Source organism: Sardina pilchardus, chromosome 23 (assembly GCF_963854185.1).
Source record: "Sardina pilchardus chromosome 23, fSarPil1.1, whole genome shotgun sequence".
Taxonomy (NCBI): Eukaryota; Metazoa; Chordata; class Actinopteri; order Clupeiformes; family Clupeidae; genus Sardina; species Sardina pilchardus.
Window position 1 is genome coordinate 1868833 of NC_085016.1, and position 19197 is coordinate 1888029.

At 46.0% G+C, this 19197-nt stretch overlaps 1 protein-coding gene across 1 annotated transcript; it reads left to right on the forward strand.

Annotated features, from left to right (window-relative positions):
- The first annotated feature begins 7871 nt into the window (after window positions 1-7871).
- On the forward strand, window positions 7872-10830 carry LOC134070981 (uncharacterized). Its single transcript, XM_062527539.1, has 2 exons — window positions 7872-9205; window positions 9314-10830. Exons 1-2 carry the CDS (start codon window positions 8063-8065, stop codon window positions 9752-9754), a joined length of 1584 nt encoding a protein of 527 aa, XP_062383523.1. The 5' UTR covers window positions 7872-8062; the 3' UTR covers window positions 9755-10830.
- The last annotated feature ends 8367 nt before the right edge of the window (window positions 10831-19197 follow it).

A 19197-nucleotide genomic window follows, 5' to 3' on the forward strand; every position in this document is an offset into this window, starting at 1 on the left:
CTAGCACGTGTGTGCGTATCCTTTAATGTGTGTGTGTGTGCATGGCTCTTTCCTACCTGCAGGGCTCAGTGTGTGTGTTTATCCTGTAATGTGTGTGTGTGTGCATGGCTCTTTCCTATCTGCAGGGCTCAGTGTATGAAGACAGTCTGTTCACAAGCGGCCGCCGGTTTAGCGGCTCCAGCTGCCGTGTTGTAAGCTTCCTTTCTGCTTCCTCCTTCCTGCTCTCCTTCACCACGCCATCTCTCCATCCCTCCACCCCTCCATCACTCCACATCCCTCCCTCATCCCTCCCTCTCTCTCTCTCCCCCTCGGGGTCCCTGTGCTAGTCTGCCTGGCTCTGTGGTACCCTGTAGCATCCAGACTGGTCTCCCCTCATCTGTGCTTCCTCTGCTCCCTCTGCTCCTGTCACATGTGTACATAACATTCAACAAGTCATGAACTTTAACCTTTAACCTTTAATCTGGAGTGAACCCTGTTTCAGAATCAGTGTCTGTGTTCTCATATGACTCTTATCATTAACGTAATATTTTCAAGGAGAATTCTATATTTCTCAGTTTGGACATTGGGTGTGTGCGTGCGTGCGTGCGTGTGTGCGTGCGTGCGTGTGTGCGTGTGTGCGTGCGTGTGACTGAGTGTGCATGCTCTGCTATACACAGTTACTGTACTTCTGCCTTTTCTTCTTACCAACTAATGTTTCTATGCCTATTCCAGAAATGAACTAAATAACACCTTTATAACATCTATTTTTCTCCTATTTTCCATTTTCCCCCTCCTTTCTCTCCTCTCTCTCTCTCTCTCTCTCTCTCTCTCTGTGTGTGTGGTGTGTGTGTGTGTGTGTTGGCCAGCCATCAGAGTATAGTGGTTTTCTGGGCTCCAGTTCCAGGGCCTCATCCAGAGCGAGTTCTGCTCGAGCCAGCCCCGTGGTGAGCTCTCCCTTTCAGTCACTAACTCTGACCCTCAGCCCTCATCCCACAGCCCTCTCTCTCTCTCTCTTTCTCTCTTTCTCTCTTGCTCTCTCTCCCTCCCTCTCTCTCCCTCTCTCTCTCCCTCCCTCTCTCTCTTGCTCTCTCTCCCTCCCTCTCTCTCCCTCTCTCTCTCCCTCCCTCTCTCTCTTGCTCTCTCCCTCTCTCTCTCCCTCGATCTTCCCCTCCCTCCCTCTCTCTCTTGCTTTCTCTCTCTCTCTTGCTCTCTCTCCCTCCCTCTCTCTCCCTCGATCTTCCCCTCCCTCCCTCTCTCTCTTGCTTTCTCTCTCTCTCTTGCTCTCTCTCCCTCCCTCTCTCTCTTGCTCTCTCTCCCTCCCTCTCTCTCCCTCTATCTTCCCCTCCCTCTCTCTCTCTCTCTCTTTGTGTTATTTTTAGTGATGTCAGTGAGTCAACACAAGAACCAATAATAAAAAAGAAAGTTAAATCCACAAAAGAGCTGATTCTGCTGGTGAGCTGATCCCATGTTATGACTTCAGTAGCTCAATTTTGGGTTGCTGCTCTGTCTGCCAAAGATTCTTCCTGGCACTCGCCCAGTCCTGTGCTCTCTTGCGCCACCTGGTGGCCATCTACAGCACTGCGGTTATTTAGCATGATGTAGAAGGAATATGATGTGCACTGGTCATCTCAATAAACTTCACTTCCCTATTTACAGGTGGAGGAGCGGATGGACAGAGACTTTTTTGACAAAGTGAGACTCCTCGTCCTTCATCTTCAATTTTGTCACCTTTGACCTTTGAGACATGTCCTTTTTCACCCGTGTCTTGTTCTCAAATGCTGACCGTTCTATAGGTCTACTGTATTTCATTGGAGCTCTGTCACATTGTTAAACGTTTTATGTTTAAATTATGTTTGACTTCGAGTTGGTTTGGTGCTCAGTGGAATACCCAAACCCAAATAGTGGTGTTCATTTTTAAATTTTCTGGATGATCTGTGTGGGGATGGAGCTGAGCGGTCCTTGACTCTGATTGGTTATTTTCCCTCAGGGTTCTAGAACAGCCTCCACCCTATCGGCTGCCACCTTAGCCTCTCTAGGGGGCGGGTCCTCCCGGAGGGGAAGCTGTGACACCTCCATCTCTGCTGACACAGAGGCCTCCATCAGGGAGATGAAGGTATAACAAGCAGGATAGGCTGACACGTACATTAATATATATGTGTATGATAGTCTGAGTATATACTGTATGTGTATGATAGTCTGACACGTACATTAATTAATATGTGTATGATAGTCTGAGTATGTACTGTATGTGTATGATAGTCTGACACGTACATTAATTAATATGTGTATGATAGTCTGAGTATGTACTGTATGTGTATGATAGTCTGATATGTACATTAATATATGTATGATCGTCTGACGTGCATTAATATACAGTATTATGTGTATGACACCCTGACAAGTACATGAGTATATATGTGTGTATGATAGTCTGACACGTACATTAATATATATGTGTATGATAGTCTGAGTATGTACTGTATGTGTATGATAGTCTGACACGTACATTAATTAATATGTGTATGATAGTCTGAGTATGTACTGTATGTGTATGATAGTCTGACATGTACATTAATATGTGTATGATAGTCTGACGTGCATTAATATACAGTATATGTTTATGACACCCTGACAAGTACATGAGTATATATATGTATGATAGTCTGACACGTACATTAATATATATAAACACAGTTTAAAACAGGACATGCGTTTGTGGTCTGCAGGAAAACAGTTTAAACAGGACATGTGTTTGTGGTCTGCAGGAAAACAGTTTAAACAGGACATGTGTTTGCGGTCCGCAGGGAAACAGTTTAAACAGGACATGTGTTTGTGGTCCGCAGGGAAACAGTTTAAACAGGACATGTGTTTGTGTTCTGCAGGAGAACAGTTTAAACAGGACATGTGTTTGTGGTCTGCAGGGAAACAGTTTAAACAGGACATGTGTTTGTGGTCCGCAGGAAAACAGTTTAAACAGGACATGTGTTTGTGGTCTGCAGGACATGTGTTTGTGGTCCGCAGGAAAACAGTTTAAACAGGACATGTGTTTGTGGTCTGCAGGTAAACAGTTTAAACAGGACGTGTGTTTGTGGTCCGCAGGAGAACAGTTTAAACAGGACGTGTGTTTGTGGTCTGCAGGACTCCCTGACGGAGGTGGAGGAGAAGTACCGGCGGGCCATGGTGTCCAACGCACAGCTGGACAACGAGAAGTCCAACCTGATGTACCAGGTGGACACCCTGCGGGACACACTCATGGAGCTGGAGGAGCAGATGTGTGAGATGAGGCGGGAGTATGAGGACAAGGCCAAGGTGTGTGTGTGTGTGTGTGTGTGTGTGTGTGTGTGTGTGTGTGTGTGTGTGTGTGTGTGTGTGTTCTTATCATTGTGTAATCTCATGAGTAATCTTTAGTTTTTCACTTATGTGGAAATTATGTTGGTGAATTGTCATTGATTAGTGTGAAACGTGACTCTTTTCTGAGTGTGAAATGTGACTCTTTTCTGAGTGTTAAATATGACTTTTCCGAGTGTTAAATGTGACTCTTCTCCGAGTGTTAAATGTGACTCTTTTCTGAGTGTTAAATTCGACGCTTTTCCGAGTGTTAACCGTGACTCTTCTCTGTCTGCTCTGTTTGTCTGGCAGGATTACGAGCGGGAGCGCCATGCACATGCGGTTTTGAAGGTCCAGTTCACTGAGATGAAGGAAACTCTGAAACAGAGTGAGGAGTTACTGGTGGTGAGTGCTTCCATACACGCACGCAGGCGCATACACACACACACACACACACACACACACACACACACACAGTGCCAGTATTGCAGATACATACAGCTCTGGAAAAAGTTAACCGCTGCACATTTTTCTGATGTCATCCTACGAATGCTGAGTGACATTTGAGTTGAGTTCAAATTTGCTGGTCTCTTAATATGACCGTCATTCAAATCAAATGTCACTCAGCAATCGTAGGATGACAGAGAAATGTGCAGTGGTCTCTTGATTGTTTCCAGAGCTGTACACAACAACTGGGTACTACATGGAATATTTCTGGGATTCGTCAGCAAGCACATTGTCCGTCACAGAGATGCTTGTGAATTCTGTTCTATTTATTTTGACAGAGAGCATTTTCTCAGTTCTTTTCTGTTTTTCTGCATGTTGAATTTCCCTCTTTGTTTTTCTTTCACATGACTTCCTCCTCCTCCTCTCTCTCTTCCTCCTCCTCTCTGTCTCTTCCTCCTCCTCTCTGTATCTTCCTCGCGTTGCCTTCCTCTGTGGTGTCCAGGATGCTCAGCAGTTGCGCCTGAAGCAGAACAACTATGTTAGAGAGATCTCTGACCTCCAGGAGACTCTGGAGTGGAAGGAGAAAAAGATTGGGGTACGCAGTCTGAAATAAACCTTTAAACGCCTTAATCTTTAAAAGATTGGGGTACGCAGTCTGAAATAAACCTTTAAACGCCTTAATCTTTAAAAGATTGGGGTACGCAGTCTGAAATAAACCTTTAAACGCCTTAATCTTAAAAAGATTGGGGTACGCAGTCTGAAATAAACCTTTAAACGCCTTAATCTTAAAAAGATTGGGGTACGCAAGCTGAAATAAACCTCTAAACGTCTTGATCTTTAAAAGATTGGGGTACACAGTCTGCAATAAACCTCTAAACATTTTTATCTTGAGAAGTTCAGGGTACACAACCTGACATAAATGTCTAGACATCTTTAACTTAACCGTCACTTCTGCGTTTGTTTTTAACATTTCTAGATCTTTCTAACCTCTTCACTTTTGATTCCTCACCCTGCATCTCTTGTTCCATTTTTTTTTATTCTTTCTGTCTTATTTTCCTCTCCTCCCTCCTCGTCCTCCCTTCCTCTCTGGGGACGGTGACGCCGCCGTATGGCGTAGGCCTTAGAGAGGCAGAAGGAGTACTCAGACTTGATGCGAGATGAGCGCAATGCCTTCAGGGACGAGGTGCTCAGGCTGCAGGATGCTCTGAAGGTACTGGTCCAGCTCAGAAGGTTCAGAGAGCCAGAGAGAGAGAGAGGCGGGTCTGAAAGAGGTCACACCAGCATGGACGCAGTGCAAACACACCACTGCTGTTGAATGTCGTGCAAAATCATAACAATGCATTCAAAACCTTTTATGTCTTCTTTCATTATTTTTTAACCTTTTTCATAACAAAACTCCAACCACTCTTTTTCCAGAGCTTGCTATAATGAGAGGAGTCGTATAAGAATTGTGTGTGTCATGTGTAAGACTTGTGTGCTACGTTCACTAAGTCCTTTGCGCGTCTCTCTTTAGAAACACGGGATAACGCTCACACCGGAGCCAACAACCAATGGTGACGCGGGAGAGGGTGTGATTGATGGGCATGTCACCTCAGAGTCCGCCTCCCAGTTGTCCCAGGACAGCGATAGCATACTAGGTGAGATCATGATCGGATGTACCATTTGATCTCTCTGTCTTTGTACATAATCATTTATTTCTTCTCTCAAAAGCATTTATTTCACCAAATCAAATCATTTCTTATTGTCAAATTACTTAATTTTTCTCGTGTTCCAACTTCCGTCACTGGAATCAAGTTACGTTCCTCAGGTAATTCAACATGTACAACTACTAACATCTACAAATGCCCTTTATTGCAACATGAATTGATGAAGACTTTTAAGCTTTTATGAATCATACTTCTTCCACACTCAAATGTTTTTCCCTTTAATCTTTGGATATCAAAGGATCAAGATGTTTTTCTCCATCTATATTTCACCTAGGCAGTGATGCACTGATCTTTCAAGCAAGCCAATCAAAAATTGCTGTCATATGTTACCCTGGTTTCTTCAAGTCTCTCTTAATGGGTTCACAGGAAGAGGTCCATACTGCATGGATCACTCTAGGCAAGTTGGCAGACGTCTGGATGTCATTCCTGAGATAAGACAGGAGGAGGATGGTTGCTTAGATGACCACCAGACTCCTGAAGTAGAAGCAGGAGTATCAGAGGAGGCCCACATAGCAGAGTCCTCATCTCCTCAATTTAACCAGACTGCCCTCGTACCTGAGAAGACCCCTGAAGAAGTTGAGGACACACAAAAGATGGCAACACCTCCTTGTCAAGAAACAAAGAACCATCAAGTTCAAGATCATGCTGAAGTAGAGAGTGTGTCTGTGATTCTAAAAGATGGTGAAGACATGCATGTGGAATGTAGCTCACAGGATGTTGATGATACAGAAAGAACCGGCACTCATACAGATTCTCAGTGCGTAAGCGAAGACCTCAAGCCAGACACAGACACATCTGAACCTGAAGGGACGAATGAGGAGAGAGAGGAAGGCTTTGCTTGTGTCAGTGATGCTATGGTTACTGAGAATGATAGACAATCGACACAGACACCCGCAGAGTCTTCTACTGCTGATAGTCAGTTGAATTCCACAGATGAACTCATAGAGCCCCTGAAGGAAGAGCACATAGACCCTGGAATAGAGGTGGGTTCTGATCCAGTGAGTGAATCTGGCCTGTCAGCTGTTAGTCAAGACACACAAGATCAGACAGGTGATATAGAGGAGTCTATAGAAGAGTCTATAGAGGAGTCTAAAGAGAAGTCTATAAAGTCTATAATAGTCTATAAGTCTTCAGAGGAGTCTATGGAGGAGTCTATAGAAGAGTCTATAGAGGAGTCTGCAGAGGAGTCCATGGAGGAGTCTATTGAAGAGTCTATGGAGGAGTCTATTGAAGAGTCTATGGAGGAGTCTATTGAAGAGTCTATAGAGGAGTCTATGGAGGAATCTATAGAAGAGTCTATGGAGGAGTCTATAGAGTCTTCAGAGGGCCCTATGGAATCCGTTAATGAGGATGGGAGTCGTCCCGATGACAGCGGGGTGACCACATCAGAAGGTGAAAACTCACCGTATCCAAGTGAGGGCAGAATAAAGCCCCAATTAGATGACATAGCAGAGGGTTCTGTGTCTGAAACCAGCGGTGTGCAGGGGCGTTCCGATGCAGTGGCACAGGCCTATTCAGATGCTAGTAACATCGTGGGCAATGAAGATGCTACTCTAGGAGTCCTGGAGGAAGCCAAGTTGCAGCAACATTGCATCATCGGTGACAAAGCACCAGAAGAGAATCTGTCACAGCCTGTTCTCGTCTCTGAGAACACGGCTCTAGACGTTGTTAATAACTCAGCTAATGCAGAAGTAGAGACGCTTGGAGAATCTAAGATGGCGTCTGTGAGTGATGAAGAAACTCTGATTTCTAAAGCAGTCGGCATGATCTCTCAACAAATCCCACCTTCTCTGGATGCATCATCAGAGGAGAATACTACTACAGGAACCCTAGAGGCTACAGGACCCTGTGAGAATACTACTACAGGAACCCTACAGGCTACAGAACCCTGTGAGAATACTACTACAGGAACCCTAGAGGCTACAGGACCCTGTGAGAATACTACTACAGGAACCCTACAGGCTACAGAACCCTGTGAGAATACTACTACAGGAACCCTAGAGGCTACAGGACCCTGTGAGAATACTACTACAGGAACCCTAGAGGCTACAGGACCCTGTGAGAATACTACTACAGGAACCCTACAGGCTACAGAACCCTGTGAGAATACTACTACAGGAACCCTACAGGCTACAGGACCCTGTGAGAATACTACTACAGGAACCCTACAGGCTACAGGACCCTGTGAGAACACTACTACAGGAACCCTACAGGCTACAGAACCCTGTGAGAATACTACTACAGGAACCCTAGAGGCTACAGGACCCTGTGAGAATACTACTACAGGAACCCTAGAGGCTACAGGACCCTGTGAGAATACTACTACAGGAACCCTACAGGCTACAGAACCCTGTGAGAATACTACTACAGGAACCCTAGAGGCTACAGGACCCTGTGAGAACACTACTACAGGAACCCTACAGGCTACAGAACCCTGTGAGAATACTACTACAGGAACCCTAGAGGCTACAGGAGCCCGTGAGAATATTACTACAGGAACCCTAGAGGCTACAGGACCCTGTGGAACCTCCGATGAGGTCACTACAGATATCGTTCTCAAACAAGAACGTTTGTGTGATGTCACTCACACGCATGTTCCGCAGATGGAGAGCAGCAGAGAGGAAAGCAGAGAAACGGAACATGTGATCGGTTCAAAGACCGAGACTCCTGTGTGTGCTGAGGTTACCGAGACTCCTGTGTGTGCTGAGGTTACCGAGACTCCTGCGTGTGCTGAGGTTACCGAGACTCCTGCATGTGCTGAGGTTACCGAGACTCCTGCATGTGCTGAGGTTACCGAGACTCCTGCGTGTGCTGAGGTTACCGAGACTCCTGCGTGTGCTGAGGTTACCGAGACTCCTGCATGTGCTGAGGTTACCGAGACTCCTGTATGTGCTGAGGTTACCGAGACTCCTGTATGTGCTGAGGTTACCGAGACTCCTGTGTGTGCTGAGGTTACCAAGATTCCTGTATGTGCTGAGGTTATCTCGGAAATCTCTTCTGATGGCAAAATTACAGACACGGACGCTGCAACAGGAACTCTCCGTAAAGATACGACAAATGATGCGCCAGCAGCTGAACTGGCCTGCGTAGCGAGCCCTGGAGAGGAGACGTGCAAACACAGCCATCACGAAGAAAAGCGTGTGAGTGAGAGTGCTGAGACAGAGCTCGGAGCGAACGCACCCCTCGGGGGAGAAGAGGTCAACGGAGGAGTGGAGGTCGGGGCTGAGCACGCACACCTGGGAGTACCGGCGGGGTCGCCGCACGCACATCAATCACCCGCCGAAGACGCTCCTGCAGAGAATGACATCATCGCTGCAGCTGCAGAGCCCTCCTCCTCAGGGACCAATAGCGCGAGCCGACCACAGACGGAGAGCGGGGTCGCCCCGGGAGACAAGTCTGCGCTTCTCGAGGCGCCGTCCAAGTTCGCCGGCGCGGAGGAACGCTCGGCGTCTGGCAGCGGAGATGATCGAGCTGATTCACGGTCTGCACCTGTGAGCTCATCCTCAGAGGACAGCGCTGAGGAATTTAAGGAAGTTGTAGAGAAGCCCGTGTTTTCACCCAGTCAGGGGCCTGGCTCTGTCAGCTGTGGAGCAGAGCCGACGGATGCTGCCTCCTCACCTCGCGTCAGTGTCTCTGCTGGGCCGGAGGAGTGTGTGGAGGACATGAGCACTACCTCTGCCCAGGAGTGTGACTCCTCTTGCTGTGAAGAAGAGGCGACCGACACTGCCACCCAACCACACATCGAGGTAGTTGCTAGGAGAGCGGAGACTGCGGAGACTACCTCTGCCCAGGAGTCTGACTCCTCTCGCTGTGAAGAAGAGGTGACGGACACTTCCACCCAAAGACACATCGAGGTAGTTGTTAGGAGAGCGGAGACTACCTCTGAGGAGACTACCTTTATCCAGACGTCTGGCTCTGTTCTCTGTGAAGGAGAGCCGACTGACTCCGCCTCCTCACGGCACATCGAGGTAGCCACGGGGAGGGAGGAGACGGCGGAGGACGAGACGAGGACCGCCTCTATCCAGAGGGACGGCACAGAGATGGAGGCCCCCATCGTGAGGGCGGCCGAAGCGCTGGAGGACAGTCAGGACCAGTCGGACTTTCTGGAGAGTTGTGTGCTGGCTGCCCAACTGGACTTTGAATACGTGCAAGCACAGGACGTTGCAGGTTCGGCTCTCGCGATCCCCGTAGAGCCCGTAGAAGAGATTCTAAAAGACGGTTTCACTGGAAAAGCATTCAAGAAAGAAAAGTTCAAGATCAAGATCAAACGGAAAGGGGACTGCCGCTTGTCATAGTCTGTAGGCTATGTGTGACCTTTGAACTGTAACTTTAGATGTTAATTGTAATCTCAGGGTCCTTAATCCCTTAATCCCCTTAATCAGATTAACAGTATAACTGCAGGTGATATATGAGACCGGGCAGCTCTTAGTCTGGTTTGCCTTCACACTTTTGCCACATGATCCTGCCGTGAACCTGTGTGTGTGCTGTAGGAATGTCCATTTTATTTAAAAACTCAGGAATGTAAATTTTATTTTTAGCTTAATTCATATTGTCTCAGAGGAAGCTGACAGAAACATGCCTTAATCCACACATCTGTGGATACATTTCTATCCCATAAAATGTTTTAATCCTTAGGACCTTTCTGAATTTTAAAACTAATATGATGCCATATTGTTTGCCATAATGCTCTTAACATTTGATTTGGATACATGTGATATCTCAAACAGTGTCGTCTCGGGGTTATGCAGAGACAAACTAATTAAAGTTCAATCTTGACAAACTTACTGTATATGTGTGGTTATTTTCTGGAGATTGATCACAGATTGTTACGGTACATAACTTTTGATGTATATTGATCATGTAACATAACTTGTTTGTGTTATGTGCCATATTAAAACAAGATATGAAACACTGGCATGCAAAATTTCTCTCCCGTTGTTACTTCTATCAAGGTGTGACTAATATCACAGTATATTTTTTAATCATTCTACCATTTCCATTGTTCCATTTGTGTTATTCACTTTGCATACATCTATTGTACATGAGCTGCACCATACTGTAAGCGGGCCTCTGTCTTGGGCCCTGATTCAGCTAAGGACAGGGCAGCTGTGTACAACCCATTGCTCTGTGATTGTGAGAACACTTAAGCCATTAGAACTTGTAAACATGGATATCTACACTAGCATGCTCCAATGGGCTCCTCAGCCCATGTAAACAGGCCTCTGAACTGTCGAAATGTCGTATACTATCATACTATTGTAAACCATCAAGATCTAGTTGAAAATAATAAACACAGTGTATTTTTACGGTACTTTACATGATATTAACCATTTGTCATTAAAACAGCATCATGTTCAAAGCTTTGTTGACATTATTGTAGAAGGCATGGAAATGCATGGAATTTAAATGGGCATGGAAATGATCTCATCTATCCATATATTGCAGAGATCCGACTAAGAAAGCTAGTCGAAGAAAGAGAGAATTTAGTGGACCAGGTAAGTTGTCACGCTATATTACTGTGTGTAACAAGCTGTTGTGTGTTTGTATTCAATCTTGCTGTGAACGTCAGGTGTGCCTGCTCTCTCTCTCCCATTCACTTCCTGTCATTCTTGACTGTCCCTATCATTAAAGGCATGCAAAAGCCCAAAAAATACACTTAAAAGTAGTGGACACAAAAAAAGTGGATTTTAACATTCTCTCTGTGTACTGTAGATGTTTAACGTTGTGTATAGTGTGAAGATGCTAATAAAGACGTGGGCTCAGCTTTTAGTTGCTTGCTTCACAAGAAATTGAGTCAAAACTTTGACACATCTGGTATTAGTGTGGCACTTTTAGACCATACTGGCCTAATTACATTTCTATTAAATTGCATCTGTTTATCAATAACATAACAATAGAACCTGTCTCAAGGCATGTATAATCCTGACAGTAGAGCCTGAACGCCCCCTAGAGGAAGTACATTGACACAGCAGGGGCCCTAATTTAAAGGGACCATCATTGAAAGTACAGCCCAATAAGTGCTATACTGGTGAATGTGCCTCTGCCTGTAAACTTATTGCTAAACTGTCTTGGTGGGTAAATGAACCTCTGCCTCTAAATTTATTGCTAAACTGTCTTGGTGGGTGAATGAACCTCTGCTCTAAGTGTATTGCTAAACTGCCTTGGTGGGTAAATGAATGTACCTCCTCTAAGTGTATTGCTAAACTGCCTTGGTGGGTGCATGTTGTACCTCCTCTAAGTGTAATACTAAACTGCCTTGGTGGGTGGATGTTGTACCTCCTCTAAGTCTATTGCTAAACTGCCTTGGTGGGTGAATGTTGTACCTCCTCTAAGTGTATTGCTCAACTGCCTTGGTGGGTGAATGTTGTACCTCCTCTAAGTGTATTGCTAAACTGGCTTGGTTGATGAATGTTGTACCTCTAAGTGTATTGCTAAACTGCCTGGGTGGATGAATGTTGTACCTCCTCTAAGTGTATTGCTAAACTGCCTGGGTGGATGAATGTTGTACCTCCTCTAAGTGTATTGCTAAACTGCCTGGGTGGGTGCATGTTGTACCTCCTCTAAGTGTATTGCTTTGCTAAACTGCCTTGGTGGGTGGATGTTGTACCTCCTCTAAGTGTATTGCTAAACTGCCTTGGTGGGTGGATGTTGCACCTCCTCTAAGCGTATTGCTAAACTGCCTTGGTGGGTGGATGTTGTACCTCCTCTAAGTGTATTGCTAAACTGCCTGGGTGGGTGGATGTTGCACCTGTGCAGGTGAGGAAATTGAAAGCGCAGGTGGACCAGCCTCAGAGGAACGGCACCGATGAAGGACCGGGCACAGACGAGGACCTCCTGCAGAACGGCATGGACTCACATATCCTTGACCTGCAGAGTAAGTGACCACACATCTGGTGGCGTTTCAGGGGGCTTTCACATCTGGCGTGTTTAGGAGCAGTTGAATAGAAACGTGGAGCGTAGCACATAGTCTTGTTTAGAGGTTTAGTTCCGCTCCAAATGTGAACACAAAGCATACCAGAGGACAAATGCAAAATTGGTCTCAGCCTGTGATCCAAAAGCCAAACAGGTGTGAAAGCACCTCAGAGATGTGCTGTATTTTATTTGCATGCGTTTAACATCAGCGTCTGCTCATGGGAACATGGAAATCACTCTCTGCTCACTCTGTGCTTGAATGTGTGTGTTTGTTTGACCCCACAGGAGATGCTAACCGACAAATCAGTGACCTCAAATTCAAGCTGGTCAAGTCAGAGCAGGAGGTCGCAGCCCTTGAGCAAAATGTGAGATTTAGCCCCCCCCCTCTCTTTCTTTCTCCCTCCCTCCCTCTCTCTCTATCAGGTTTACTGTGAGAAATGGACTCTGTCATGGTGATGGATGACAGTTAATGGCCGCGTTTCCCAGATTGGTTGAGATGCTCTTAAAGGGATATTCCGCCATTTTTGGAAATACGCTCATTTTCCACCTTCCCTCGAGCAAAACAATCGATATTTACCTTGTTCCCGTTCATCCAGTCATTCTGTGAGTCTGGCGATACAACTTTTAGCTTCAGCCTAGCATAGATCATTGAATCGGATTAGACCATTAGCTTCTCGCCTGCTAGCTTCATGTTTAAAAGTGACTAAGATTTCTGGTCATTTTCCCATTTAAAACGTGTCTCCTCTCAAGTTAGAAAGTGCAATAAGACCAACTGAAAATTAAACCTGGCGTTTTTCTAGGCTGATTTGACATGGAACTACACTCTCATCTGGCGTAATAATCAAGGCAACTTGCAGCTACTGGCACTACTACTGCTTGTTGTCTATGGGGACTATTTTCAGATGCTGCGTAAAATATCACTGCGCCTATGGTACGTTTGCAAGTTGCCTTGATTATTACGCCAGATGAGAGTGTAGTTCCATGTCAAATCAGCCTAGAAAAACGCCAGGTTTCATTTTCAGTTGGTCTTATTGCACTTTCTAACTTGAGAGGAGACACGTTTTAAATGGGAAAATGACCAGAAATCTTAGTCACTTTTAAACATGAAGCTAGCAGGCGAGAAGCTAATGGTCTAATCCGATTCAATGATCTATGCTAGGCTGAAGCTAAAAGTTGTATCGCCAGACTCACAGAATGGCTGGATGAACGGGAACAAGGTAAATATCGATTGTTTTGCTCGAGGGGAGGTGGAAAATGAGCGTATTTCCAAAAATGGCGGAATATCCCTTTAAGTGCTGAGAACTTCTGAGGAGCGCTCTGGGGAATCTGGGAAACGCGGTCCAGGACAGTTTGAATGGGTGTAAATGCACTGTGTGTGCTCCTATACTCAATACAGTGTGGACGAATGTATTGTGTAGTGCTGTGTACCATAGTCTGGTTTCTATTTTCTATGTACACATTTCTAGTGTGTTTTAATAATGCACTCTTAGGTATTTCAAAGGCAATGCAGTGTAAATGGCGGAGAATGTTGTGTTTGGATGATCAAAACGCTCTGGTGTTTCTTGTAGATCATACGGCTCGAGGGCCAGGTGACCCGTTATAAGTCTGCGTCTGAGAGCGCCGAGAAGGTGGAGGATGAGCTGAAGGTGGAGAAGCGGAGGCTGCAGAGAGAGGTAACGTTAGCAACCAGACTCCACCTGTGCCTGGCTAACACTAGCAGACACAACTCCCCTGTAGCACAGCTCCCCTATAACACAACTCCCCTATAACACAGCCCCCCTGCAGCACATCTCCTCTATAACATAGCTCCCCTATAGCACAGCTCCCTTATAACACATCTCCCCTATAACATAACTCCTCTATAACATAGCTCCTTTACAACACAGCTCCCCTATAACACAGCTCCCCTATAACACAGCCCCCCTATAGCACAGCTCCTCTATAGCACAGCTATCCTATAACACAACTCACCCTAAAGCACAGCTCCCTCTATAACACAGCTCCCCTATAACACAGCTCCCCTGTAACACAGCTCCCCCATAGCACAGCTCAACTCTTGTTCTCTTGTTCTTCTCTTGTTCCGTAGCTGCGGTCAGCACTGGACCGCATCGATGAGCTGGAGGCCAGCAACAACCACCTGTCCAAACGCCTGGAGAAGATGAAGGCCAACCGGAGCGCCCTGCTGGCCCAGCAATGATGCTCTCCGCCTGGGCTTGGACCTCGGCCCAGCGGACCCTCGGCCCAGCGGACCCTTGGCCCTGTGGATCCTTGGCCCAGTGGATCCTTGGCCCAGTGGATCCTTGGTCCAGTGGATCCTTGGGCTCGGCCTTTCCCCAGCGGACCCTTGGCCCTGTGGATCCTTGGCCCAGTGGATCCTTGGCCCAGTGGATCCTTGGGCTCGGACCTTGGGCTCTGACCTTGGGCTCTGACCTTGGGCTCTGACCTTGGCCCAGCGGACCCTCTGACTCAGTTGTAGCACTCGAGTGCTGAGTGGCCAGTCCCGCTCACAGGACACGCCCCTCACTGAGCCCAGGCAGTGCAGCAGGTGACTCATTCAACCAATTGCGCTTTTTGGGGGGAAAAAAGACTCAGAGATTCATATTCCGCAAGAGACAGCACGCGTCACATATCATCATCGGGGCTTGGTGCTGTGTGGGAAGTTGGTTATTGGTGTCTTAGGAGCCATGTTGGACAGGAGGTGTTCACCCTGGAGATGCACATATTATCATAGTCCAGCAGAGGCACATGGCCGTCAGTGGATGGGGTCAGTGTTTGACGTCAAAGATGAACTGGAAGGACACAAGGAGAGAGTAGACCTCCGCAAAGGCCAAGCTCCCTGTCGCAATGTTACAGAAAGTGAAAAAAAGGGGGGAAAAAATTATCCTGAATCCACCTCCATGATGATCCAGAGCCGCTACGAAATCAAATGGGTTCTTCCATCTGAAAATCACTCTGGAGACATCATGAAACCACAGCCTCCTTAGGGCAGCCGATAGCCTCATAGCCTCCCTACAACTGAGCATATCTCAAGACCTCTGATCATTCTGACCACACAGCAGCTTCGTGAAGGCACATCTGTTGCCAGGACAAGGAAATGGTCGTGGGGAAGGTACCCCAATAAGCACTGCATGCATGTTTGCATATGTTTTGCTACCAAGACAGGTTGTTTCTGAAGGCAGGCTACTCGACGGGAGAAAATGGCCTCCACTGTGTACTAAAAGGGCCCTGGGGCCTGGCTGGGAGACGCAACCTCGCTGGTGTTTTAGCACTTAAGTCTGGTCTCACACAACTACTCTCTTCATTATATCTCTGCAAGCAACCTGTGCTTTTTGTTTTCTTCTTCTTTTTTTTTTTTTAAATGTTATCATCATCAAACCGGATAGCTCTTAAGAATGGCCAAACCCCACCCGTATTATCCTTAGATACGCCCACACATCACGTAAAGTCTAAACTCATGAAAACATGTCATGGTGCTCTTATCAGCTCTGTCAGACACATTTCTAAGGAAAGGGAAAGACTAACGTTAGTCAAATGTAATCAAACGGTCCATCAGGCATTGCAGTAATGCTCTGCTCTGTCCTAAGGAAAGGGAAAGACTAACGTTAGTCAAATGTAATCAAACGGTCCATCAGGCATTGCAATAATGCTCCGCTCTGTTGAATGTATCTGCTGCTGTGTTGTGGCTCAAAGTTGAACTGACACATCAAGGGTTTGATGCCATTCTCCTTCTGATGACGTTTCCTGAGTGTGCATCAGCACAAGCAACTCGCGCTGGGTGGTGGGATTGTGCTGCTTCACTTCTGGTTTCCGTTGCATAACATTCACAGCCATGCAGAGACACTGTTAAAGGTGCGGTGGGAGATCTTTGGAGCATGCTCTCTGGAGCATTTTTTTTTTAAACATATTCCTTGAAACACTCTTCACACCCCCATTGCAACCAATTAATTAAAAGTTTTGACACAAAAATTAAAAGTTTTAGTGGCCTCTAGAGGGAACAATCCAGGAAAAACACTATCCAATCATACTGAATGGACTGTTAATGAAGATTGGATTCTGATGCATCTACCCAACTGTAATCTGCTCCTCCCTCCCACTCGTGAACAAGCATTGCCAGTCCTGTACTCTGAAGGTGTGGCTTCGGGGGAAGTCTGAAGAAAGGGGTTGGGACTTTTGACCTGTGTATTTTCAAAATGCAGCTTTGCTGGAATCGTTTTCCAGGATCTTCTACCCTACCTTTAAGCTTTGAGTAAATTATGGGATCTATGGCGCTCGTCTGAACGCCTGAAGCGCCTACCGTGCTGTACACAACACCATCTCACCTCCACCGAGCTTTACAAACTCAGAACGGGAGCAGAGACATTGTGATCTTTGTGCAATAACTGAAATGCTAAGGTTGTACTCTGACAACATGCACAGGCTGTGTAATGAAATAACACAAATTAAAATTACATTCATGCAAAGACAAGCTCACTGTTATCTTTTCCCTGTGATCCTCTGCTGTGTCAGCCATTAGTATGTCAGTAAGTCAGAAGTATGTTCATACTCTGTGCTGTAACAACCTAAATGTTGTTTGCCATTACGTCTCGTTATGTTTAAAGATTACAGTGAATTAAAGTTGCCCAGGAATGTGTTTTACTGTCAAAAGACATGCATGACGATTCCAGATATAAATGACAATGGCCAACAGGGGGCAGTATTGGCCATTGTCATTTAAAGAACGATTACAGTAAATACACTAAACATGTGGAGATGGGACTCATGCATAGCAATTTAACATCATTTATTGTTTCATCTTTTGTGAGAATTTACTTTGAAAGACAAACACACAAAAAAAGACCTTAGTAGACAATGTGGTTGGTGTGTAACAACAACAAGACCTCACAATAGGAGAGATACTTGGTCCGTGTGCCATCTCTACAGTTTAACATTATGAAAGCCTCTTATTATTGTTGATAACACTTTATGGTGGATACAGCACATGAATGATCATAAATTCATACATGAGTTAATTCATGATTTATGCATTCATTCCTTCATACCTTATGAATCATCAGGAATTTACATGAGTTCATAGTCTCTCATCCATGAACATCACATCAACTAAGGCATTGTGCTCAAATCAGAATTTGAGCAATGATGACCTCATTTTTGTCAGAAAAGAAATCCTCACGCTCATGCTTAATAATCTTAATTCATTATGTGCCCACCATACCTTTTGCTTTAGGCAATGTGATGCCCATGAATGGGGTCATTTAGGTGGCTCTCTATTTCTGGTAGATCGTCTGATAAATGTCATGGACATGGAGCCCAATTTAAAAAAAAATGCTCTGACAATATGATAATGACTATGACCAAAGGTAATGCATGGACATGACTTTATATGATGTGCACAGGTGATTGTAAAGGTCAAACCAGTGGTTTTGAGATGTCTGGCTATCACCTTTATCAAGCTCAATCAGAAACAATATGCAATCGCTCAAGCAGAGAGGAGAGAGGGAAGGAGAGCAGAGAAGAGAAGAGAGAAAGGTAGAGAAGAGAGGGAGGGAGGGAAGGAAGGAAGAGAGAGATGAGACAAAGAAAGAGAAGTGATATCTCTGTAGTCATGTTGGGAGTGGGGCTAGTGTGAGCTGAGACTGAGGGGACTGGCTGTCAATAGTCTCACACCAGTTGTCTCGGAGTCATTCTGACCTCACTTGCAGTAATCAACTGCACATGCTCATCGCGGGTAAGGCCTTAGGATTGGCATTCAGGCCCCGGCAGTGGCGCAACTGGCTGGGGCACCTGCACCGTACGCTGGCGACCCGGGTTCGATTCCCGCCCCGTGGTCCTTTCCAGATCCCACCCCGACTCTCTCTCCCACTCACTTCCTGTCATTCTCTCTACTGTCCTGTCCAAATAAAGGCATAAAAAGCCCAAAAATAAATCTTTAAAAAAAAAAAAGGATTGGCATCCAGCTTCATCCATGTGATACGGCAACATGCCGGAACTGTATGAATACCCTGATTGAATAAAACGAGAGAGTTCCCATGGCGACTACAAAGCAGACTCTATTGAGCACCGTGTTGTTCTCAACGCACTGAACAAGGGCTTCATTGAGAGGCCTGTGTTGAGGACTGAGCCGTGTGTGCATAATGTCAGGGCGGAGGTGGCTCAGCATGATGGAGTTGAAAACGGTGGTGATGGTGGCGGGCGGCATCCGCACAAGTCTCTGCAATAAGTGTCGGACGTACAAGGCAAACTGTGTTGCGTCATCAAGGAGACAGCATGGAGGTGATGGAATTGGAGTTTGGGATATACTGTATACAGTAGGTGGAATTGGAATTGGGATGTATTAGGTGGTGGAATTGGAGTTGGGATGTATGCTGGAATTGAAGTTTGGGATGTGCTGTAGAGGGAATGGAATTGGAGTTTGGGATGTATGATGGAATTGGAGTTGAGATGTATAGGGGATGGAATTGGAGTTTGGGATGTACAGTATGATGGATTTGGAGTTGGGATGTAGCCTATAGGGGATGGAAATGGAGTTGGGATGTATAGGGGATGGAATTGGAGTTGGGATATGATGGAATCGGAGTTGGGATGTATAGGGGATGGAATCGGAGTTGGGATGTATAGGGGATGGAATTGAAGTTGGGATGTAAAGGGGATGGAATTGGAGTGGGGATGTATGCAGTAGGCGTCACAGTGCAGGAAAACGCTTTCCCAGGATGCCAGAAAGGAATGCTAGGAACACCAGCACCAGGAGATCGGCATGGGAACCCAACCAAAAACTTTGCATAATAAACTGCAATAAACAGCTTGTGTGTTGTGACAAACAAATTGTGTG